Here is a 26,568-nt window from a genome sequence, read left to right on the forward strand (position 1 = left end):
GATACTTCTAGGGACCTGTAAATTTTCAGTTCTTCCAAGGTGGTATGATAAGGGGCAAAGTGTTTCCTCTCCACCACCACAACAAGCTCCACCATGCCAGCACTCCTCCTCGCCCTAGGACTCCCCCTCAGAACTGTGACCCAGATCCAAGCATGGGCACAGCAAGAGATTCCTGCCTCAGCTCTGGCAAAGAGATCCCTGCAATCCCCCTCTGATCAGCCACTGGATTCCCCCTCAGTCTGTGGGCCAGAAGCTCAGGAGGCAGCCACTGCCCCAGAGGCCACGCTTAGGACTTGGGGCTGAGACCTAGCTCCTTCTCTCACTGCAGTCACAGACTTTTCCCACTGAAGGGAAATCAATTTTTAAAAAAGCAAAGGAAGGTGGCCTAGCCATACTAGATCTCAAATTGTATTATAAAGTGGCAAATCAAAACAATCTGGTACTGGCTAAGAAATAGAATTGTGGATCAGTGGAACAGATTAGGTACACTACACAATACATTATCGTAAATGACCATAGTAATTCCGTGTTTAATAAACCCCATCTGAGATTTTGAGGACAAGAACTCAGTATTTGACAAAAAACTGCAAAGCAGCATGGTAGAAACTAGGTATAGACCAGCATCTCATAATGCATACCAATATAAGGTCAAAATGGGTACATGATTTAGACACAAAGGGTGATACTATGGGCAAACTAGAGAAGCATGGAATAGTTTATCCATCAGATCTATGGATAAGTGAAGAATTTAGGACCAAACAAGAACAGAAAGCACTATGAAATGTAAAATGGATAATTTTGATTATATTAAATTAAAAAGGTTTTGCACAAACAAAATCAATGCAACCAAAATTAGAAGGAAAGCAGAAAACTGGAAAAACTTTTATAGCAGGTGTCTCTGATAAAAGCCTCATTACTCCAATACATAGAGAACTGAGTCAAATTTATAAGCACACAAGTCACTCCCCAACTGATAAATGGTCAAATGATATGAGCAGGCAATTTTCAGACAAAGAAATCAAAGCTATTTGTCACATAAAAATGCTCTGTATCACTATTGATTAGAGGGATACAAATTAAAACAACTCTAAGGTACCACTTCACATCTATCAGATTGGCTAATATGACAGAAAAGGAAAATGATAAATGTTGGAGGGAATGTGGAAAAATTAGGACACTAATGCATTGTTGGTGGAGTTGTGAACTGATCCAACCCTTCTGGAGAACAATTTGGAACTGTGCCCAAGGGGCTATAAAACTGTGCACAATTTTTGACCCAGCAATACCACTATTAGGTCTATATCTCAAAGAGATTAAAAATTTGTATGAAGGTATTTGTAGCAGCTTTTTTTTAATTGTGGATAAGAATTGGAAATTGAGGGGATACCTATCAACTGGGGAATGGCTGAACAAGTTGTGGTGTACGATTGTAACACAGTGCTCTTGTGCTAAAAGAAATGATGACCAAGATGATTTCAGAAAAACCTAGAAAGACTTACATGAACTGATGCAGAGTGAAGTAAGCAGAACCAGGAGAACATTGTATACAGTAACAGCAACATTGTACAACGATCAATTGTGAATGACTTGGCTATTTTCATCCATACAGTGATCCAAGACAATCCCAAAGGTCTAATGATGAAAATTGCTCTCAGTCTCCAGAGAAAGAACTGATGCCATCTGTTTACAAACCGAAGCATGCTATTTTCTCTTTCTTTCTCTCTTCCTTTCTTCAAGTTTCCATCCAAAAAATGACATATGTAAATATGTTCTACATGGTTGCACATGTATAACCTATATCAGATTGCTTATCATCTCAGGGAGGGGGCAGAGGAGGGAGGGATTGAATTTGGAACTCAAAACAAAAAAAAATGTTAAAAATTGTTTTTAGATGTAATTGGAAAAAAATCAAATATTATTTTAAAAAATTATATCTGCTTCCAGAGAAAGAACTGACCAAAAGAAAAGACCAAAGCACACTATTTTGGTTTGTGTTTTCTTCCATAAAATGGCTAATATGGAAATATGTTTTACATGACTGCATATGTATAACCTATATAAGATTGCCTAACTTCTCAAGGAGGGGGTGAATTTGGAATTTTAAAAAGTGTTAAAAATTGTTGGGAAAAATATTTTAAAAAAAGAATTAAGGACAATTGATTAAGACTTCCTCTAGAAGTAGGAGTTTAGCTGAGACTTGAAGAAAGGCAGGGAAACTAGGAGATGAAAATGTGGAAGGAGAGCCTTACAGAGAAGAGGGACAGCCAGCAAAAACACTTGAAGTCAGGACATGGAGTATATCCTATGTAAGGAATAGCAGGTCAGTGTCACTAGACTGCAGTGTCTTTAGAGGGCAGAAAGGTGTAAAAAGACTTGAAATGTGGGAGGTGGGAGGTGGGGTGCAGGCTCTGAAGGACTTTAAAACTAAATAGGATTTTATCTTTATATTTTATTGTGGAGGTAACACACATAGAGTCTACCTACATACACACAGATGTGTACAGTGAGATAATAAAATTATATATAAAAAGAGAGAATGTATAAATAAATCAGAATATAAATATACCCATACATATAAAAGGAAAGAATCAATGAATGAAAAAGCATTTATTGAGCACTTACTATGTGCCAATCACTGTACTAAAAACTGAGGCAAGGGGAGGGGCAAGAAGGAAAGGGCACCACCATTAATGTCAAAGTCCTAACACACCCCAAGTGTCCCTTTTTAGAAAAAGAGAAACGGAGGAAGAGAAAATAGAAAGATATGAAAAGCAGGTTCAACTTAATACTCAAAAAGCGTAACAGTATGGGGCAATTTAGATTAGAAGCAAACTGCTGAATATAGTTCAATAACCCCGTGGAAAAACAAATACAGCAAAATACATAGCATTAATAATAATGACCCTGAGCTATCAAAGAAGGCTTAGATTACATATTTTGTTTAAAGAGAAAGAAATATATAATGTGTTCCATCAGAAATGATTAAAAATAAGTTACATTACTTAAATAAACTTCAGATTTAAGGAGAATTTCCTTATTCTGTGGAATGTTATCACACAATCATGGATAAATGAGGCAGTACTGTCTTTCAAGTTTCTGTTTTTCCTTTTTAGTTTCATTTGCTATCATGAAAAACAGAGTGTATATCATAATGAAGAAATGAGACATTTTACCTCAATTGCAAACAGCTGAAAATAAAAACAATTAAAATGGCATAGACCAAAGTTTTACAGAGGCTGTTTGGGGAAGAAGAGAGGTTTGGAAAGCACATTAAAGGGGAAAGCAAGTGAATTTAGAGATAGAAAAAAAGTCAGAGAATAGGTAGCCCAGTCCCCTTATTTTACACCTCAACAAGGTCATAGAAGAGAATTAATTTGCCCAAGGTCACACAAGTAGGAAAAGCCAGGTCCTCTGATTCCAAATCCAGGGTTCCTTCTATTATGCCATCCTATCTTTCTGCTAGCTATAGTTTTGATAGTTTGATTGGTGGTCTGGAAGAATCACATCCAAATGTTTATTTATATTCTTACTAACTGTGGGACCCTGGGTAAAAAGACCCAGACAATTCTCTAAAACTATAAGTTGCAGAGGAAGTGTAGATTTGTATTTGTTGAGATAATTCCTGCTATGATCAAATCACACTTTCTGTCCATAAATAAGTCAATTAACAGACCAGAAGTGATTTTTGCCATTGGGGGTGGGGATGGCTGAGCTGGGAAATATGTTCATCTTGGCATGTAGCAGAGCAATCCTTGACTGTTTTTTCAGGAAAACAAGTTCATCTAACCTGGACTGATGTCTCTCCAAAGAAAGCTCAATATAAAATAAGTAATTTCTTTTAATTGTAGGTGGTAATTGAATAGATTGTGTTATTCCATTTATAGTCACTTCAGCATAATCACATATAGTATATTTATTAATGTATTTATCAAGTGGTTCGATTTCTTGATTGATCTAGGTGACTAATAAACTGCTGGTTATAAGAAAGTAAAAATGTTAACAAAGAAAGCAAGAACAAAAATTAAAAGGAGACGAAAAAGAGAAAAGTAGCCCCATTATAACCGCACTGACTTTTGTCTTACCCGAGATAGGGAGAACACACCCGATTTCTCCACCTCGGATGACTGACTTCCGCACCCTCCCCTTCCCCACCCCGTCCCAAGGATCTCTGAACCCACCCCCTGCAGGCATGCCTTCCCCACTATAGAAGGCACCGCCCTGGGCTTGCTTGGTCTCAGAAGCTGTCTCCTTGTCTCCTTGGAGGAAAGGTTCCTGTCTTGTCCAGTTTCTTCTATCCAGATCCTGACCCGGTAAGAGCACCCCTCCTGGGGCTACATCAATAGGAAAAGGGGGAGTGAGTGAGTGTGTGTGTGTGTGTGTGTGTGTGTGTGTGTGTGTGTGTGTGTGTCCAAATATCTGGAGGGCTTAGCCCTTAGGAGCCTTCCTCCCTACTGGAGCATTTAGACTTCCTCCAAGCGGGACATCCCACTTGGCTTGGCAGGTGCACGGGAAGGAAGACCCCTCAGGTCAGGAAGGCCCCTGGGTTCCCTAGCTCTGGGAAGCGCTGCCCAGTTCTGCTCCCTTGGTAAGTATCCACGCACACGCAAGCTCACAGAGGGAGCCTGGACTGGAACTGCGAACGCAGCCACGGCCGGCAGCTCGGCTGCCCCCGCCCAGGGCACAGTCTGCTACACTGTGTCTGCTACACTGTTATGGGATTCTCTGGGCGGGGCCATGGTCCCTCCTACCTTGGCCCCCAGCCCCGGGCGTCCCGAGCTGCTCTTGGGGGCAGGAAGCGAGGCACGGGGGTGGTTCTTTATGTCTGTGAGGAGGAAGTGAAGCTCCAGAACCCTAGAAACACCTCCAAATCTCAAGAGGTTCTGTCTCCTGGGTGGGAGAGAAGGGGAGCGAAGGAAGGCTCAGACACTACTGTTTTCTGCAAGGAGTTAATGAAGCTGCAGATCAGAGGGTTTAGTCTCTCCGTCTGGGATCTGCGGCTGTCTGGGGTGGGGGCCTGCGAGGGGCATTGCTCTGGAAGAGCCGGGGACCTCAAGTTCTTTGCCGACTATTCATTCTTTTCTCCCCTCCTTCAATACCTGTTTGCTGGTTTACCCTGGACCAGGGGTGGGGAACCTGCCGCCCAGGGCCCCTTGTGGCCCTCGAGGTCCTCAAATGCGGCAGCAGGTTCCCCAGCCCTGCCCTGGACCCTGCGGGGATCAGTTCTTCCTGGTTTTCTAATCCACGTCTTTATTTCTTTTCTTTTTTTTTTTTTTCAGGCGAAGCTGGGGCAAATGCAATATGTGCAGGTGTAGCGCCCCAAAGTACTTTCCTCCCAAATGTTAGTGCTCAGAAATTAATCTCCTGCATTTGGGGGGGGGGCAGGGACGGGCGTAGGGCATGGCCAATGAGGAAGTTTGTTTTACTTGACTACGAATATTTGTGAGGATGGTGTTTTAGTTGGATGAGGAAGGAGGAAACGATAGATTTTTGTTAACTGATAAAAGTACTTTAAAAAAAGAAGTTAATCTTTTCTCAGCGTGAGACATGCCAAGTTCAATGACAATTGAAGAACATTTGCAGATCAACGACTGTGCTAGAGCATCAGGAAAGGCACTTGGAGACCTCCAAATTTGCTGATGTCTTAATTTTGTTTTGCCTCTGACAGATACTGACTTTGTGATACTGGGAGATGTGAGTTCAAATGAGTCCTCAGAAATTTACTCTGTGACTTTGGGCAAGTCACGTAATTCCCATTTGCCTCAATTTCCTTATCTGTAAAAAGAGGATAATCTTAGCACCTACCTCCCAGGATCAAATGAGATAGTATCTGTAAAGTGCTTTTCGAACCTTAAATATAGCTAAATATGTCACTAAAAGTTCAATGTTAATAATACTAATAATAACTCTTCTCCTCCTCCTACTGCTGCAACTCTAAGACTAAGACTAATTTTCATGGAAGGTATATTTGTTTTGGTAGAGAGAGTTTCCTCAATGGGAGTTCCTTATGCTACTGAGATCACAGGTCTAGATCTCTTTGTATCCCCAGCACCTAGCATTGCGCTCTGCACATAGTAAGTACTTAATAAATGTATGTTTAACTGAAGAGGCAAAGCATGGCTCCTAACTTCATGGTTCTTGGTCTTCTAGGAGGTATGACTTTTAGACAGGTAATTACAATACATGTGACATTTCGTTGACAACTTATAGTAAAAATACTACAGATTTATCCACCAATATACATCCGGTCCAACTGGAGAGAAGTATGTTGTCACATCTTTAGTAAAGCAGAGCCAGACATTGGGTTACTACTGAACATCAGTCTTGGATTAGTCTTCCTAGTTTTCCTCCAAGAAAGCACATTTTACATATTAGGAAGAAGTCAGAGAGGCCTAAAAGGTCTTGATTCCCTCCCTCCCTTCAGGTGTGATTCAGTCAGAACAAGCTGAGGACTGGGAAAAATGCCAACACCAGCTTAGTTCATATATCCCTGAGATATGTCACTGGATGTTTATTTTTTTGTTGTAGTCTTAAACCATGGAGCAGCTGAGAGTGGCAAATACCCGTTTTGCTGTTGAGCTCTACAAGGAATTGGCTGATACCCATCCAAAAGAAAACATCTTCATCTCTCCACTTAGCATTTCAACAGCTCTGGCTATGGTACTTGTGGGAGCCAGAGGTGACACTGCCGCCCAGTTGTCACAGGTCAGGAAAAATTCTTTCCTATTAATATGAAAGGAGAGTACCATGCTGTGTGTACTACCTAATACTAGTTTTTCAGTTTTCAGTGAGTTGTTAAAAGTTAAATAATATTATCATGTATGTAACATAATTATGAAGTGAAATTTCTTGAAAAAACAACCCTCCAAAGATGTGGTTAATTTATATTTAACAACCTTTTCCCTCAGCTCCTTTGCATGTGGTGATATGACAATCTAACACACATTGTTACAGTGTACATCTTATGCAGTAGGATCTGTCAGGCACACACATATACATACACACAAATGATCGAATCTTTATGGTTTAGGGGGTGTGGAACCTGCAGCCTTGAGGTCACATGTGGCCTTCTAGGTCCTTGGGTGTGGCCCTTTGACTGAATCCAGGTTTTACAGAACAAATCTTTTAATTAAGGGGATTTGTTCAGTGAAGTTGGGATTCAGTCAAAGGTCCACACTTGAGGACCTAGAGAGCCTCATGTGGCCTCGAGGTTGCAGGTTCCCCACCTCTGGATCCTTAGATAGTAGAAAGAATTTTCAGGCCACCACTACTATAAGAAATGTTCATATGGATTATTTGTGCCAGACCTGTGGTAGAATGTTCAAAGCTTGTGTTGGTCTGACCAGCCAATTGGACATAGTGTACCTTAACTCCGACATAGTGATGTCATTTTGGTCTTCTTAAAGAATGAAGGACAGCAACCAACCAATTATAAGAAATGGAAACACTCTACCCAAGAAGAAGGTGATGAAAACTATTTTTCCAGAGAATTTTCTTTAAAATGGTAGCCAGCTATCTTTCTGGGATGATTTGAGTATAAGTCTGCCCATAATCATTGGGAATGAACTAGTTAGTGACTTTGTGAGATTTTTTCTGATCTATCAGATGGTGATGTTCTTAAACCTATCATTGATAACCCTCTTCCCCAGTGGAAGGATCACTGACCTTGGAATCAAAACCTAGGTCTAAGTCCTTGTTAGCTACATGACTTTAGGAAAGTCATCTAACCACTGTGAGGTTCAGTTTCATCTTATATAAAATGACATATTAATATTTACACTAACTGCCTCAGCATTGTTCTGTGGTTCAAATTAATGCATATAAATACTTTTTAACTATAAAGCAGTATATAAATTTTTAAGTATTCATTGCTACTACTGTCATTGTTAGTACTGTTAACATTACCACCACCACTACCATCACCCAAGCAAAAGCATCTCATTTATATTATACCATACTAAGCCACAAACAAGACCATTTTACTGTATTTTTTTTCCTTTATGAGAAAAATACAACTACATGTGAGCTCCCTCTTTCTCAAGACTTAAGAAGGACTACAGATTATTTAAAGAGAAAAAAAAAAAGCTTGCTAGGAAGGGAACCATTAATGATCTGACTTTTGTTTCTTCGTCTTTGTCCTTATACATAGCCCAAATAGACCCATTAGCTCGGCTTGGGAAGAAATTTATGAGCCAAAGATTTTACTTACTTATTCAAAACTATCTTGCCCTTACTATACCTGATAATTTTTAAAATAATTAATTTTCTCCTTACGTGTTATAAAGAGCTTTAGACAAATAATGTTTTTATGGGATTATGTTACCTTATATTTTAAAGGAGAGAGTTTGGCACAGTGGCCAAAGGGTTGTTCTTAGAGTCTAGAAGCCATGGATTCAAATTCTACGTCACATATACTGGCTGTGCAGTTGGGACAGTCACTAAATTTCTCACTGCCTCAGAAGGATTGCCTTTCTGATATATAGAAATTTGGGAAGTTTCCATTCTAGGAGTCTCCAATACCAGTGGAGTCACATCCAGACACACACACATGCACACGTGTTTAGGTGTGTATATATGTGAGTGTATGTGTATACGTACACACACATATGTATATACACACATATCCATCCATATACTGCTTCAGCTTAGGGAAAATCTGGCATGAGGTTTAGGAGTTTTTGGTTTTTTTTTCCTTGCCCTTAAAAAAAATTAATTGTGAATCATTCATTGTAACCACCCATGTCCTCCTGCCTATGAATAACATGTACTTTGTACTGCTATATAGTTAGGTTTGTCATATTTTATCACCAATGAATCAGCCCGGTCCTCATAAAACCGTCTAGCGCCTTTTGATAGAAATAATGACTGCATGGATGTTAAACCTTAGAGTACTATTTGAATATATTGATATGTGAAGAAATTCGTTACTGATAATATTAGAGTAATAAAAGGAAGAAACATGTTTAATATCATTGTGCCTATATATAGGACATAACTTATTAATTCTGATTAACTATATGATTTCTTAGTAAAAATAATTGTATATAATTCTGTATCTATATATGTATGTCTCTACATATGTAATATATGGAGTGATCAAAAAGTCTGATACTTAACCACATGTGTGGGGGAGTAAAAATTGTTAGCATACAAGCAGTAAAGAATTCTGGTTTCATTCATTTAATTACGTTATCCTGAAAAGAAAAGGTAAGGAGAAAGAGTTGTTTTTTAAATATTTTGCATCATTTGTGAATGTATAATTATTTATGGAAATGTAGAAAAACATTCTCTGATGTTATAGTTATTTATATCTCCATCAATGTAATATTCACTGTAATTTTTCATATCTTTAAGTTTGGTCTCCAGTAAAAATGCATAAAATGGAATTTCAGAAATTATCAGTGACAAAAATAGAGTAAATTAAGTTAGTGGATACATAGAGGAATATCTTTCTATTCATAAAATAATTTTTTAAAAATTCCCTTTTTTTTTAAACAATTCAGACCTTTCATTTTAATGAAGTTGATGAAGTTCATTCAAGATTTCAGAGCTTAAACACTACTATTAACAAAGGTGGAGCTTCTTACATCCTGAAACTTGCTAACCGATTATTTGGAGAGAAGACATACAATTTCCTTTCAGTAAGTGTGTTTGGGGGGAATATATGAAGAGAAAACCTCCAATTTCCTTCCAGCATTTTCTAATCTAGATGTCCATTAGAAAACTGAGAAGATCCTACAACCAAATAGATTAGTGTTTACCATACAATCAAGAAAAATTTATTGAGAACCTACAATGCATTGTGTTTAGGGATATTGAAGATACAAGTCTGTGTGTGTGTGTGTGTGTGTGTGTGTGTGTGTGTGACACATTTAAAAAAGTTCAAGAGACATAGTTTCTGGGTAATTTAATCATTTTATTCATAAAGCTAGCATATTATTAATAAAAGAGGTCAGTGGCACTCTCAAATGACAAAGACCCTGGTGGCTCCTGCCTTATATGGCCTTGGAAGAGGGGTGTTCCTGGGGGTGACAATTAATGGTTAATGACAATTAAATTGGTTAACAATTAATGAGAGAATGAAAATTACAATGGATTTATTCTAATGAACTTTGATTATGTCAGTTACTTCTAAATTGCCCTTTGGGGCAATCTATTCAAAGAATTTATCTCCACCCAAATCTGAGTAGAGCACAATGGGCTTCCTCACCTGGGAGTGGTCTAAACAAGATTGTCAAGAAAATTAATCAAATCTAATTATCAGCAGTGTCTTTCAGAGATTGAATTTTTGTAATGAGGACTTTAGAAAAAAGGGGATATCTGGATCTCCCCAAATCATTGGTTATTAATAATCATTTCTCTCATGTGTGTGTACATATCTATGCATATATGTGTATGTATGCATATATAAAATTTGAAAGCTTAATTACTTGAATTTTTTTATACATTTTGTTTTGTGAATTTTGAATAATTATTTAATTTTAACAAGACAGTGTACCTTGTTATTATGCATGGCATGGCTGACTGTTTCAGGGTGATACTCTCTCATATCAGTCAAGATTGAATAAATGGTTCTCTTGCTTGACTGCATTGGTCACCTGATCTATCTCCATTAGACTTTTTCTCTTAGGGTCACATCAAACTGTTTTATGTGCATCAAAATCTTATTCTTTGGGTGATTCCAAGGCTAGGATTCCAAATTCAATCCTTTCAGTTAAGGAGTAGCAGGTAATGAAAGTTTTTTTTTTTTCATAGTTCAAAAAATCAACTAGAGTGATGCATAGTGCAAGTTGGTGGTTATGTTGAATTTTAATAAGAAACAGAAATATTTCTCAATGTTAAATAATTAAAGTTTCCAATTTTTTTTTAGTAAGTTTGTAGCTTTTATACTTTTGAAGTTATAGTATGTCATAGTGTTTAAAATTGCACTAAGACTTTTGAGACACTGTTCATACACAGATTCACATATATATGTATATATATAAGTGTGTGTATGTATAATTGACATGGTCCTCGTCCTGAAGTATCATAAAATCTATGCAAATGATAGTTTATAAAAAAGCCGGGATTATTATTTAATTACTATATAGTTTAATGCTGACAAATGAACTCAGTAAGGAATATTATTTTGATTTTCATGCTTTAATAAAATGAGAATTGCTTTAAAGAGCTTCAGATAAATATTATACGATAAAAATATATTGAGATCAACTGAAATCGGTTATTTTAGTGGGAGCCAAATTCCCAGATTTTAAAAATAGAAAGACAGCTACTAACACGTTTTTCCCAAGACATTGTCAGTGCTCCCCAGGGCAGATTAATTGAATGTAAACACTCTCCATAATTTTCACTGTAAAAAGCTGATAATGATAAATCCTTTAAGAAGAATTACTGTATTTTTTGATGAATTGTATGTAGCTCCAGAGACAAGCACAAGAGTTAGCTGTGTCACAATATTATTGACCTGTGGAAATAGAGTTCTCTATCACTTCCTGTTGCTTTGGAGGACTTTTTGTAACTGCTCTAATTTCTGTATTTAATCTTTCTCTTTTATAGGAATTCTTGGATTCTACCCAGAAATTGTATGGTGCTGAGTTGGCCACTGTTGATTTTCAGCATGCTTCAGAAGCTGCAAGGAAGGAGATTAACCAGTGGGTCAAAGAGCAAACAGAAGGTAAGAGTGCCCTAGGTAGAAAACTGAAGAAAATCTATTTGTATACACTACATATGCAATTCTATAATTCTAGATTTTTTCAGACTCTGTATTGATTTATAATATTGCTTTCCTAGTGCACCCAATGTGATCTTAGACTCCAGAAAGAAATAACACATCTCCATAAATACTCAGATTTTGCCTTGAGAATAAATGCTTAATTTATATGATAAAAAATTCACTAGAATTACCACTACTCCCTGACCCCAGACTGTTTTTATTTAGGAAAAAAAATGCTTTTTGGAGGTGATATAAAAAGTCTTTTAGATTCTCAGTGTTCCATTTCATATACCTGAAGAGGTGCTTGACTAGTGACTTAAAAGAACTCTGTCAAGGAATGATTTTATTTAAATTAATAATTATCACCTGTAGTGTCAGGTTCATTGTTAGTAGGCGAGTGTCTAGAGCCATTTGGACTTGCTTGTTCAATCCTGTTGGCTGTGGATTTGTGTTGAATTCCACTTCCTTTCTTTGTGGTTTATTTATTATACCTGGCTGAACAGCTCATTGTCTGATTTAGTGTGTAAGCATTCTAGACATGGCTTTCTAACTTAGTCCTCTACAGGCTTACGGGGGATTGGTTCTCACATGTTAAAAGTCAAGTATTTAAGAACTCACTATTTGACAGAAACTGCTGGGAAAACTGGAAGAGAGTATGGCAGAAAGACCAGCATCTTATTCCATATACCAAAGTAAAGTCAAAATGGGTTCATGATTTAGATATAAAGGCTGATACTATAAGCAAGTTGGGAGAGCACGGAATAGTTTACCTGTCAGATTTATGGAAAACAGAAGAATTTATGACCAAACAAGAGATAGAGAACATTATGAAATGCAAAATGGATAGTTTTGATTACATTAAATTGAAAAGGTTTTGCACAAACAAAGCCAATGCAACCAAGATTAGGAGGGAAACGGAAAACTGGGAAAGAATTTTTTTAACCAGTATCTCTGATAAGGGCCTCATTTCTAAAATATATAGAGAACTAAGTCAAATTTATGAGAATACAAGTCATTTCCCAATTGATAAATGGTCAAAGGATATGAACAGGCAATTTTCAGATGAAGAAATTAAAGATATCTATAGTCATATGAAAAAATGCTCTAAATCACTATTGATTAGAGAAGTGCAAATCAAAACAACTCTGAGGTACCACATCATATCTATCAGATTGGCCAACATGACACAATAGGAAAATGATAAATGTTGGAGAAGATGTGGGAAAATTGGAACTCTGATGCATTGTTGGTGGAGTTGTGAAATGATCCAACCATTTTTTAAAAATTTTAATTAATTCATTTTTAGTTTTCAGTAATCACTTCCATAAGCTTTTGAGTTTAAAATTTTCCTCCCCCTTCTTCCTTGCTTCCCTCCCCAAAACAGTGTGCAACCTGATATAGGCTCTACATATACATTCCTATTAAACATATTTTCACATTAGTCATGTTGTAAGGAAGAATTAGAACCAATAGGAGGAACCACAAGAAAGAGGAAACAAAACAAAACAGAAGAAAAGAAAAAGCAAATAGTATGCTTCGATCTGTATTCCAACTCCATAGTTCTTTCTCTGGATGTGGATAGCATTTTCCATCATGAGACTTTTGGAGACGTCTTAGATCCTTGCATTCCTGAGAAGAGCTAAGTCTATCTAAGTTAGTTATTGGGCAACGTGTTTGTACTGTGTACAATGTTCTCCTGGTTCTGCTCACCTGGTTCTGAAGGAAAAAAAAAGTCAAGTATTGCTCAATTCAGTTATATTATAGTTTTGATTAGTTTAAATTTGGTGACTTTATATATGAATTAATAAATCATCTCACTTTTCAGGTAAAATTCCGGAGCTACTGGCATCAGGTTCAGTAGACAGTCTGACTAAACTTGTGCTGGTGAATGCCATCTATTTCAAAGGAAATTGGGAGGAGAAATTTGATGAAGCACTTACTACTGACGCACAATTTAGATTAAACAAGGTGAGGGGACAAAAGTAGGGATATGGTAAATAGCCTTTTTACAAAGGACAATTATGTGTGTGTCCTTTTATAAAAAAGCATTCTTCATTGTGTTTTTTGTGTTTCTGAATGTTTAGAGAGAGAAAAAATCGGTGAAAATGATGTATCAGAAAAAGAAGCTGCCTTATGGTTATATCACGGCTCTCAAGTGTCGAGTATTAGAACTTCCTTACAAGGGCAAAGAGCTGAGCATGATCATTCTGCTGCCAGATGATATTGAGGACGATTCTACTGGCTTGAAAGAGGTACCTTAGACACTTTGGCTACCTTATAATCTTTCTTTGGACACACCGATTTTCCACATACCTGACTCCAGGTTGTGGGGCAAAAAACAGATTTCACACCATAACTAAAATCAGTTGGACTCCATGAACATATTTGTTGTTGTCAGTCATTTTTCAGTTGTGTTCAACTCTTTGTGATCCCATTTGGGGTTTTCTTGGCAAAGATACTGGAATAGTTTGCCATTTTCTTCTCCAGCTCATTTTAGAGATGAGGAACAGAGGCAAACCAGGTTAAATAACTTGTCCAGGATCACCCAGGTAGTAAATTTCTGAAGCTGGATTTGAACTCAGGAAGATAAATCATCTTGATTCCAAGTCCAGTGTTATATCCATTGCACCGCCTAGCTGCCCTATGAATATATTTACTCTTACTCATAACTCTTTTGAAGTTGCTATCAGAGATATCCAGTAAGAGATGCTTGTCCTATAGAAAGTATACTTCAGTAATCTAAAGGCTCTTGAACTGTGCTTATAGGTTTACTTTTAAGTTGACACATTTAAGCTTTATGGTTTTGGAAAGAGCCTAAAGAAAATTGGCTCAGTTTAATTTATTGATTTTGAACTTGTTATTAGAGCTTCATGCAGAGAAACAGACAGACAGAGACAGAGACAATACCATCTGAATTTAGATAAACAGAAAACCAAAGAAAGAGGAAAAAATGTTTCAAAGTAGGGTGATACCAATGGGAGATAATGGTTATTTTTTTCCTGTGCCAAAGTTCAGGTGTCACATAATATTTTTTTAACCTACAAGCCATGGGATTTAACTCAGTAGCAAGCAGAAGAGTAATATATTTGTACTGTTTTAAGTTTATTCCTCCACGGATAGCCTGGTATGGAAGAAAGATTAAAAGAATTAGCATCACAGAACCTAGATTCACTCATACATAGCGTTACTCCTTGCAATTATGTATCCTTGAACAATCAACCAATTAGCAATCATTTATTAAGCATTTACTTTGTGCCAGGGACTATGCTCAGCACAGAGAAAAATCCAGAAAAATTAAATGGTTGCTACCCTTAAGTAGCATATTTTCTTACTGGGCAGGCAATCTATTTTTTATATCTATATATATCTATATATCTATATATAGATATATATATGTGTGTGTGTGTGTGTATATATATATGTGTATGTATGTGTATATATGTGTGTGTATATATATATGTATGTATGTATGTGTATATATGTGTGTGTATATATATATGTATGGAATGGAATATAAAAGGAATATTTAAGATATATATATGTATATATCTTAAATATTCATTTTCCTTATGTTTAAAATGAGGCTTTGGACTGACTGATCTCTAAGGAGCCTTCTAACTTGAAATACTGCGATTCTGTGAACATAGGTTTTACAACCACAAGTACAGGAATTTTGACATGGTAAGGGCTCAGTAAATATTTGTGGAATGTATAGATCACATGCCCATATTCTCCTCAGTTGAACTGTCAGTAATGGAAATTCATCTGTGTTCTGTCATCACTAGCCAGCCTGCTGGATAACAATGCAGTCCTCATAAAGGAGTCAGTTTTATGGTAGGATTGGAAGGAAAGGAATGACCTGCCCATTCATATAAATAATAATAATCGTTATCATTTTGTCAATTCACCTATCTCAGCACCTAATGCAATGCAGTTGTTAGGGTTCTATCTTGTCTCTGTCTTTCTAATTTCAGATTGAAAAGCAGCTTAGTATGGAAAAGTTGGCAGAATGGACACATCATGAAAATTTGGATACCATTGATGTTCACGTACATCTGCCCAAATTCAAGATGGAAAACACCTATAACCTCAACTCAGATTTAGCAAGAATGGGTGTGAGCGACCTCTTTATCGGGGGTAAGGCTGATCTATCTGGAATGTCAGGAAGCAGAGATCTCTTTATCTCCCAGATTGTCCATAAGTCTTTTGTGGAAGTAAATGAAGAGGGCACTGAGGCAGCAGCTGCCACTGCAGGCATTGCACAATTGACCATGTTGCTGCCAGAAGAAGAGTTTAATGCTGACCATCCATTCCTATTCTTTATCCGTCACAATCCCACAGGAAACATCTTATTCTCTGGCAGATTTGCATCTCCATAAAACCTCTGGAAATGCAAATTGAGTAAAAAACATCAGATTTTTGTATCTGAATTTTAAAATCATAGCTTATTTGTTATATCAATTTTTCCAATAAAATTACTGTTCAGAAACACATTTTTAAGATTGTCTTTCCTAATTTCAATTCATTTACTGATTAAAGTCATGACATTTCACACGTATCTATTTTCTTATTTATTTTTGTCTCAAAGCTGTGAATATTTTTTTGAAATGAATCAGGTTAGATTGTTGCCTAGAATAGGTTTTTGGCTATCAGAGCTAGAGAATCATTTACTTCAGATGGGATAGTGGAGATTTACATTCAGTATTGATGGGTGCCTGCTATGGGCATGGCATTATGCTAGGTACTTGTGCTACAGCGACAAAAACTTGACAGTCCCTACCTTAAGAAACTTGTACAGGAGAAGAAAGGGGGCATTGTAGAACATGTAACCAGTCAATAAAACATCAAGTAGTGTGTGTGGGTAGAAAGAAGTGATATGCTAAAGAGTTGTACTCTTTGTTATTACCCTCATGTACAAATGGCATTTGTGAGAAATTTTCCAAATAAAAACATCAGCATCTCTCTCCTGATTGCATAACAATAACTAATATTTAAATATTGTGCTCAGTTTTGCAAAGTGCTTTACATACATTATCTTATTTGAATGGCAAAACAACTTAGTAAGTTACATAGTATAAGCATTATTATAGCCATTTTATAGAAGAGAATGAATGAAGGAAAATAAGTATTTCTTAAGGGCTTACTATTTGCCTAAGCACCGAGCCAAACTCTGGGTTAGAAATACAAAAGAAAGTCCCTGCCCTCAAGGAGCTTACATTCTAATGGGACAAAATATAGGAGAGGGATGGCTAGCGTTTTGATGTAAGAAATCACAGAGATGATTAATGGAGCCATAGAGTGGTCAGTTGACACTCTCCTTTTCTAGAAGCAACAGTAGTATTGTTTTGTTTACTGTTCCTGGAGCATGAGGTAGAAGTACACCTGCAGGAGCATGGCAGGATAATGTCTAGCTGTCCAGGTGAAATGTTGGGGATAAAGAAGTGGGTTTGAAGCCTAGTCAGAGCAGCAAGGACATAATATCAATACTAAATGTATATGCACCAAGTGGTACAGCATCCAAATTGTTAGAGGAAAAGTTAAGTGAGTTACGGGCAGAAAGAGCAAAACTATGCTAGTGAGGGACCTCAGCCTCCCCCTTCTCAGAACTAGATAAATCTAACCACAAATAAACAAGAAAGAAATTAAGGAGGTGAATAGAATCTTAGAAAAGTTAGATATGGTAGACCTCTGGAAAAAATTGAATGGGGATAGAAAGGAATATACCTTTTTCTCAGTGATACATGGCACCTACACAAAAATTGACTATGTAGGAGGATATAAAAATCTCACAATGCAATGCAGAAAGGCAGAAATATTAAATGTATCTTTTTTTACACCACAATGCAATAAAAATTGCATGTAGTAAAGGGTCATAGAAAGATATATTAAAATATAATTGGAAACTCATCCTAAAGAATGAATGAGTCAAATAACAAATCATAGAAACAACGTCATTCAAGAGAATGACAATAATGAGACAACATACAAAAACTTAAGGGATGCAGCCAAAGCAGTTCTGAGGGGAAATTTTATATCTATCAATGCTTACCTGAATAAAATGGAGAAAGAGGAGATCAATGAATCGGACATGCAACTAAAAAAAAAACTAGAAAAAGAGCAAATTAAAAATCCCCAATTAAATACCAAATTAGAAATTCTGAAAACCATAGGAGAGATTAATAAAATTGAAATTAAGAAGACTATTGGACTAATAAAACTAAGAGCTGGTTTTATGAAAAAGAAAAGCAATAAAATAGATAAACCTTTGGTTAATTTGATTCAAAGAAGAAAACCACATTACTAATATCAAAAATGAAAAGGGTGAATTCACCACCAATGAAGAGGAAGTTAAAACAATAATTAGGAGCTATTTTGCCCAACTGTATGCCAATAAATTTGACAACTTTAGTGAAATGGATGAATATTTACAAAAACATAAATTGCTAGATTAACAGAAGAGAAAAAAAATACTTAGCCCCATTTCAGAAAAAAGAAATTGAACAAGCCATCAATTAATTTCCTAAGAAAAAGTCTCCAGGGCCAGGTGGATTTACAAGTGAATTCTATCAAACATTTAAAGAGTAATTAATTCAAATACTATATAGACTATTTGGGAAAATAGGCTAAGAAGGAGTCCTACCAAATTCTTTTTATGGTAGAATTACTATCATATAGTAATTGATATGGTGCTGATACCTAAACCAGGAAGAACCAAAACAGAGAAAATTATAGGCCGATTTCCCTAATGAATATAGATGCAAAATTTTTTAAATAAAAAATTAGCAAAGAGATTATAGCTACTTATCATGAGGATAATACACTATGACCAGCTGGGATTTATACCAGGAATGCAGGGCTGGTTTAATATTAGGAAAACTAACAGCATAAGACCATATTAATAATAAAATCAACAGAAGTCATATGATTATCTTAATATATGCAGAAAAAGCTTTTGACAAAATACAACACCCATTCCTATTAAAACCACTGGACAGCATAGGAATAAATGGAGTCTTCCTTAAAATGATAAGTAGCATCTATCTAACACCATCAGCAAGCCTTATATGTAATATATTAAGCTAGAAGCTTTTCCAATAAGATTGGAGGTGAAACAAGGAGGTCCATTATCACCACTGTTATTCAATATTGTACTAGAAATGTTAGCTTTAGCAATAAGAGAAGAAAAAGAAATTGAAGGAATTAGAACAGGCAAAGAAGAAACAAAGCTATCACTTTTTGCAGATGATAGGATGGTATACTTAGAGAATCCTAGAGAATCAAGTAAAAAATTACTTGAAATAATTAACAATTTTAGCAAAGTTGCAGGATATAAAATAAACTCACATAAATTATCAGCATTTCTATATATTATTAACAAAGCCCAATAGCAAGAGATAGAAAGCGAAATTCAATTTAAAGTAACTGTATACAATATAAAATATTTGGGGATCTACCTGCCAAGACAAACTCAGGAACTATATGAACATAACTACAAAACATTTTTCACACAAATAAAGTCAGATCTAAATATCTGGAAAAATATCAGTTGCTCATGGGTAGACTGAGCTAATAGAATAAAAATGACAATTCTATTTAAATTAATTTACTTATTCAGTGCCATACCAATTAGACTACTAAAAATTATTTTATAGAGCTAGAAAAATTAATAACAAAATTCATCTGGAAGGACAAAAAGGTCCAGAATAGCAAGGGAATTAATGAAAAGAAATGCAAGGGAAGGTGGCTTAGACATACCAGATCTTAAATCATATTATAAAGCACCAATCATCAAAACTACTTGGTACTGGCTAAGGAATAGAGTGGTGCATCAGTGGAATAGGTTAGGTACACAAGAGACACAGTAGTCAATGACTATAGTAATCTACTGTTTGATAAACCCAAAAAGTCCAGCTTCTGGGATAAAAACTCACTATGGCAGAAACTAGGCATAGACCAAAATCTTACACCCTATACCAAGATAAAGTCAAAATGAGTACACAATTTAAATATAAAGGCTGATACTATAAGCAAATTAGGAGAGCAAGGAGTAGTTGACCTGTCAGATTTATAGAGAACAGAAGATTTTATGACCAAACAAGAGACAGAGGACATTATGAAATGCAAAATGGATAATTTTGATTACATTAAATTGAAAAGTTTTTGAACAAAGCCAATGTAACCAAGATTGGAAGGGAAGCAGAAAGCTAGGAAACAATTTTTACAACCAGTGTCTCTGATAAGAGCCTCATTTCTAAAATATATAGAGAATTAAGTCAAACTTATAAGAATACAAGTCATTTCCCAATTGATACATGGTCAAAATATATGAACAGGCAGTTTTCAGATGAAGAAACTAAAGCTATCTATAGTCAAATGAAAAAATGCTCTAAATCACTATTGATTAAAGAAATGCAAATCAAAACAACTCTGAGATACCACATCACACCTATCAGATTGGCCAACGTGACAAAACAGGAAAAAAGATAAATGTTGGAGAAGATGTGGGAAAATTGGAACTCTAATGCATTGTTGGTGGAGTTGTGAAATGATCCAACCATTCTGGAGAGCAATTTGGAACTATGCCCAAAGGGCTATAAAACTGTGCATACCAATACCACTATGGGCACTGAATCCCAAAGAGACCACAAAAAAGGGGAAAGGATCCCCATGTGCAAAAATATTTATAACAGCTCTTTTTGTGGTGGCCAAGAATTGGAAATTGAGGGGATGCCCATCAATTGGGGAAATGCTGAACAAGTTGTGGTATATGAATGTAAGAAATGCTATTTTGCTATAAGAAATGATGAGTAGGCAGACTTTAGAAAAACCTGGTAAGACTTGAGTGAACTGATGCTGAGTGAAGTGAGCAGAGCCAGGAGAACACTGTACACAGTAACAGCAACATTGTATGATGATCAACTATGAATGACTTAGCTCTTCTCAGCAATGCATGGATCTAAGACAATTCCAAAAGACTCATGATGGAAAATGCTGTCAACATCTAGAGAAAAAACTATGGAGTCTGAATGCAGATCAAAGCATACTATTTGCTCTCTCTCTTTCTCTCGTTACTTCTTTCTCGTGGTTTCTTCCATTGGTTCTAATTCTTCTTTACAATATGACTAATGTGAAAATATGTTTAATAGGAACATATATGTATAGCCTAACAAAAATAAAAAAAAATAAAAATAATATTCTACAACCAAAAAAGGCAGCAAGGACAATAGCAGCTGGATGGCAGCATAGTAGCAAGATGACCAGGGTGTGGCATTATCAGGATATGGGATGGGATACACACACACACACACATACACACACACACACACACACACACACATATGTATATGTTATTCAGTCGTTTTAGTCCTGTCTGATTCTTCTTGACTTCATTTGGGGTTTTCTTGGCAAAGATACTGGAGTGGTTTGCCATTTCCTGCTGCAGCTTATTTTGCAGGTGAGAAAACTGAGGCAAACAGGTTTAAGTGACTTATCCAGGGTCACACAGCTAGTGTCTGAAGATTTGAACTCAAAAAGGGAGTCTTTCTGATTCCCTGCTCCACCTACCTCTGTGTGTGTGTGTGTGTGTGTGTGTGTGTAGATAGATGGATAGATGCTGCTGTTCCTGTATCACATATAAAATCATAGATCCTTACAGCCGAAAGATCTAGATCTCTTGGAGACCACTGAGCTGTTACCAATGAGCAAACTAGTGTGGAGAGGGATTAAGTGACCTATCCATGGTCACAGGACAAGATGCCGTCAAAGTAGGGCTAAACTGAAGCCCGTGTGTCCTTTTAGGGGTTGGAAGAGATCTCCATTTACCTCATCTGAAAACCAGTGTGTGCAGGCGAAGGGGTAAAGGGGAAGAGTACAGTATTCCCAAGAGAGCCAGGTGACATGCCATAGAAATGAATTAGCACAGTCCTAAATCAAGAAAGAAACTTTTCTTGTCATGTTGGATATTCAAATGTGCCAAGGCTTCAGGCTCTACAAATGCAATTTTGATTGAAAGCACCACACTTCTTTTATTTCCTAATGCTTGGAAAGTTGTCACAAAACAGATAAGATACTTTCTAATAGCAGGATAGTCTTTCAATAGGCAATTACACCTTGGTATGGTCTCTTTTCAGTGTTCCCTTCAAGTACCTAATGGGGGAAGAAAGGCTGGCAGCAGATGAAGTCCTTCTTTAAAAAATGGTGGATTGCAAAGAACTTGCTCAAAAAACCAGGAGACTGTAGAGTCCCTTGCAAATAGCTCCATCGCCTCTTCTCCCTAGTCATCCACGTGAGATTCTGGCTCATTTTGTTTATATTCAACTATTAGTGAGACAATGGGCAGCTAGGGGGCACAGTGGATAGAGTACTGGTCCTGGAGTCAGGAAGTCTAGAGTTCAAATCTAGCCTCAGACCCTTACTGGCTGTATGTCCCTGGGCAAGTCACTTACTCTTCCTCAGTTTCCTCAACTGTAAAATGAGCTGGAGAAGGAAATGGCAAACCACTCCACTATCTTTGCCAAGAAAACTCCAAATGGGTTCATGAAGAATCAGACATGACTGAAAAATGAGGTTCTGAGCTGCCCATAAAAATGGTGCATGCACTAACTGCTCTCAATTCATCTGGTAGCTGATATTTTCTCCAGGATTAAATTTAGCAATGTACTCTTTGAACTACAACTTCTAGTTGGAGGTGTTGAGTCTAATGCTCTACAGAGAAACATCATGTTTATAAATGAAAGTATAAAAGACAACGCAGCTTTCATAAGAAGTATAGGTCCAGAGCAGGAAGGGACCTCAGAAAGGATCTAGTCTACACTCCTTCATTTCATAGATGAGGAAACAGAAGCCAATCAAGGTGAAGCGATTTACCCTGGGTCACACAGGTAATGTGTCAGAGGTAAGATTTGAGCCTCGGTTCTCTGACTCCAGAAGCAGTGCTCATTTCACTATACTATATACATTATCTGGTGGAAACAGGGACCTGTAGAAATTTTCTACAATAGGATTGCCCTAAAGGATATGTCTAGGGTTAAGAAGCAGTTACACAGGAACCTCAGGCTGCTTCTGCTACTTCTTTATCATCATCTTCTTCATCATCATAATCATCATCATCATCTTCTTCTGTCATTGAGCCTTATATGCAGCCTGAACTTTACTGCCTAACAATTTTGAAGATTATCAGAGACTATTCCTATCCGAGTCATTTGATTTATGGACTCAGATTCTTCAGACCAAACAAACAGTGAAGTTAAGGCCAAGAGGAACGAACAGGACAAACATATTTCACAAAAGCCATGGTTTGGAGCAAGGCTCTATTTTGGTTTAGTGGCCAGAAATGTTACATACATATAAATTACTTAAAGGAAATAATTTCTCAAGTTAACCTTAGAAGTTGAGGGAAAGGGAGGAAATATACTGATTATTACAAAATAATTTACAATTTAAAGTAAGTTACAAAATAAAACTAGGCTTAGCATTTCATGATTCTTGCATAATTTTGCTACTTTAGATAAAGAAATTCCTCATATTTTCATAATTAACAAAGGAAGGACTGCAATACACTGTAACCTAGAATTTGGAGACCACCATTTAGCTTTCAGGCGCCTCTTCTTCTAGTTTTATAAAGGGCAGCTGAAGCAGGAATACTTTTTGACTATTCACTTGGTGACTCCCCTTATTAAGCCTTATGATGGGATTGTCACACAAGGAAGAGAGGGTAAAAGAATCAGCATCCATATCAGACAAACTTAAATTGGACTGTGAACTGCCTGGAATAAGTATTCAAAGAGATTCCAAGGAGTGAAGATTTGAAGTGGGTTTCCATCTTAGCTACTGAGTGTCCCAACCAATTTCAAAATTAAATCTTCAGTTAAAATTAGGTTTTGCAATTACTGAAAATTTAGTTTGAATTGACATGAAAGGAAATACGAAAAAAGAGGTATGCTGGCTCTAGGAATTGAGTTTAACTGACTTACCCAGGGCCGCATAATAAGTATCAGAAGTGGGATTTGAACCTGGACCTTCCTCTCTCCATTTCTAGCACTCTCTCCATTACACTAAACTGGATTCTTTTTACTTTTGGGTCTCACAGCAGCCCTTTGAGGTACATACTCCAGATATTATTTTCCTTGTTTTACAAATGAGAAAACTGAGAATCAGAGAACTTTACAGAATCATACATTCAGGAGCTAGGTAAGACATCAGTGACCATCTCTAATCATACCTCTCATTTTTATAGACAAGAAAATGTAGAGGTTATGTGACTTGACCATAGTCTTACATGTAGGAAGTATCAAAGACAAAATCTGAATCCACATCTTCTGAACTCCAAGCCTATCACTCTCTACAGCTACACACTGCCTTTATTTACATATTTCTATCCCAGACAATTCAGTTACATCTTCAATAATTCTGTAATCCATCTTGATCTGGTCTTAGAAGAATATAAAAATGTCCTTCCTATACTCAGAACTCTGGAAATTGCACAGAAATGGGCATCAGGACAGGAACTGTTTCGATTCTCTTTCCCTAGTTCAATAACAAAACCCCCATAACACCTCTTGTCCCTTCTAGTACCTGAGATCAGCCACAAAAATATTGTGCTTGGCAGATGGATGGTTGAGAAGGAATAAGAAGAGGACCAAAACAGATTTTTTGTTGAATGAATGAATGAATGATTCTAGAGAGCAGAATTAGAAATGATGAATGGAAATTATAAGGCGATAAATTTCAGGGCAAACTCTTTGGCTGTTGATACTGGTCTAGGGGTTATTAAACTTTTTCTGTCACTGTATTGATAGAGGTACAGGCCTCATGACCACTGATAGAGACACAAGACTCCTTTCCAATGGGCCATAGCTGTTTGACCCAAAAGTCCTAATTCTAGACGTGGTCAGCAGTTCATGAATTTAAGGGACATGATAAAAGGGGGATTCTCTGTCACTGAGGCATGGGGTTCAGGCCCTCTACCCTGAAGGCATGATGTCCTGTCCGCCAAGTGGCATCTGCTGAGGGTCCCAGTCTCAGCCATGAACAGTAATTATTTCACATGGTGAAAGTATTATGGTGTTAACCTAATAATTATCAGGGTTATATAGGAAGAACATCAGATCAGAGTGTCAGTGACTCATTTAAAAGAGTTTCAACTTAGGTAGGTGGTGTAATGGAAATAGCTCCAGGTCTGGAGTAGGGAAAATTCCTCTTCATGAGTTCAAATCCAGCCTCAGATACTTATCAGCTGTGTGACCCTGGGCAAGTCACTGAACTCTGCCTCAAAACAAACAAACAAACAAATGCAATACAGAACAAAAAACAATTTCACAACCTGGTGTTAAGAGATTTTGTACTAGACACGTCACTCTAGGTTGACGTTAATTCTATTCCCCATACATTTGGGATTGGGCATTCAACCAGTTTGGAAGAGTCCTTAGGGGTTATCCAGTCCATCCCTCTCATTTTACATATTTTCATTTTATAGGCAGCTTGGTGACACAGTGGTGAGAAACCTGAGGTCAGGAAGATCTGAATTCATATGCAACCTCAGACACTCACTAGCTGTTTGACCTTGGGCAAGTCACTTTGTTTGCCTCAGTCTAACTGTAGGATAAACATTTAGTTTACACTTATAGAGCACTGAAAAGTAGAAACTTTCACAAGACATTTATAAGACTGGAGATAGTTACTGAAAGATATACAAGATCAGGGAGATATTAGCAACTCTGCAGTCCCTTACTTTTAATCCTGAAGTAGCAACTCCTTTTCAGCAAATGGACTAAATCTTAGCTTCCTGCACTTTGAGATATGCTGAGGGCCCCACTAAAATGATAGGTACATGGCAACATGGGGCATCGCTCTAACATTGAGTCTCCCACAACCTCAGAGGGAAGGTTACTCATTATACCTCAAAGGAGGGCTAGATAGAAAAATATTAGCCATGGCCTTGTGACTTACTTCCTGAGATCATTGTGTGCAAAGTACCTCAGGGAGAGAAGCGAGAGATTTAGAGAAATTTGTGACATGAAAGATATTTCTTATCTTGTCTCTGGGATGAGTCTGAAGGAACTGAGGACAAATGCAGCATTCTTTTCATACTAAGGATTATGGAATTAGACCTTCTGGGTCAGGCTCTGGGCTACTAAGCTTTTGCAACTCACCATATTAAAATACTATCATCTAGACAAAATCTATCCTTTCATATAATAATATCATAAGAAAGTTTTTAAGCTGCCTTCCTGAAATCTAGCCATAGCCGTAGGTCTATGCCATTTTCCTGATCCACCACCAGTGCAACAGTTCTGCCTATCATAAACTGAAAATTAATGTGATCTTATATGACTTGTTGTTGACAAACCCATTGTGGCTTTAGTAGTGATCTCTACTACTTTTTAATGCTCAACAACCATATTTTTTAGAAAAAATGTAATATTTTATTTTTCCTGTAAAATAAAATATTAAATACTTTTTTTTAAAAATATGGTTGCTGAGCATTTAAAAAGGATAGCAAAAATGACTTTCAACATTCATTTAAAAATTTTTTTGAGTTCCAAATTCTCTCCCTCCTTCCTCTCCCACATCATTGAGAAGGCAATTTGATATAGGTTATACATGTGCAGTCATGCAAAACATATTTCCGTATTAGTCATGTTGTGAAAGAAGAAACAGACAAAAAACCTCCAAGAAAAATAAAGTAAAAAAAAAGTGTGCTTCAATCTGCATTCTGAATCTACCAGTTCTTTCTCTGTAGGTGGATAGCGTTTTTTCTTTTATTTTTAATTTATGGAATAAAACAAGCATTTCCATAACATAGTACAATAATAAAGATGATTGTACATGAAACTGCAAATCCGCAATGCACAACTTGC

At 36.8% G+C, this 26,568-nt stretch overlaps 1 protein-coding gene across 2 annotated transcripts; it reads left to right on the plus strand.

The window, feature by feature from the left end:
* The first annotated feature begins 4,195 nt into the window (after positions 1 to 4,195).
* On the plus strand, positions 4,196 to 16,207 carry LOC114031839 (leukocyte elastase inhibitor-like). Of its 2 annotated transcripts, none has more exons than XM_027846997.1 (7): positions 4,196 to 4,310; positions 6,526 to 6,702; positions 9,501 to 9,638; positions 11,554 to 11,671; positions 13,536 to 13,678; positions 13,795 to 13,962; positions 15,685 to 16,207. In XM_027846997.1, exons 2-7 carry the CDS (start codon positions 6,535 to 6,537, stop codon positions 16,087 to 16,089), a joined length of 1,140 nt encoding a protein of 379 aa, XP_027702798.1. In that variant the 5' UTR covers positions 4,196 to 4,310; positions 6,526 to 6,534; the 3' UTR covers positions 16,090 to 16,207. The 2 variants fall into 2 exon arrangements, with proteins under 2 accessions (XP_027702798.1, XP_027702799.1); XM_027846998.1 differs by lacking the exon at positions 4,196 to 4,310 and adding an exon at positions 4,806 to 4,877.
* The last annotated feature ends 10,361 nt before the right edge of the window (positions 16,208 to 26,568 follow it).

This window comes from Vombatus ursinus, unplaced genomic scaffold, assembly GCF_900497805.2.
Source record: "Vombatus ursinus unplaced genomic scaffold, bare-nosed wombat genome assembly UNPS02015255.1, whole genome shotgun sequence".
Classification (NCBI taxonomy): domain Eukaryota; kingdom Metazoa; phylum Chordata; class Mammalia; order Diprotodontia; family Vombatidae; genus Vombatus; species Vombatus ursinus.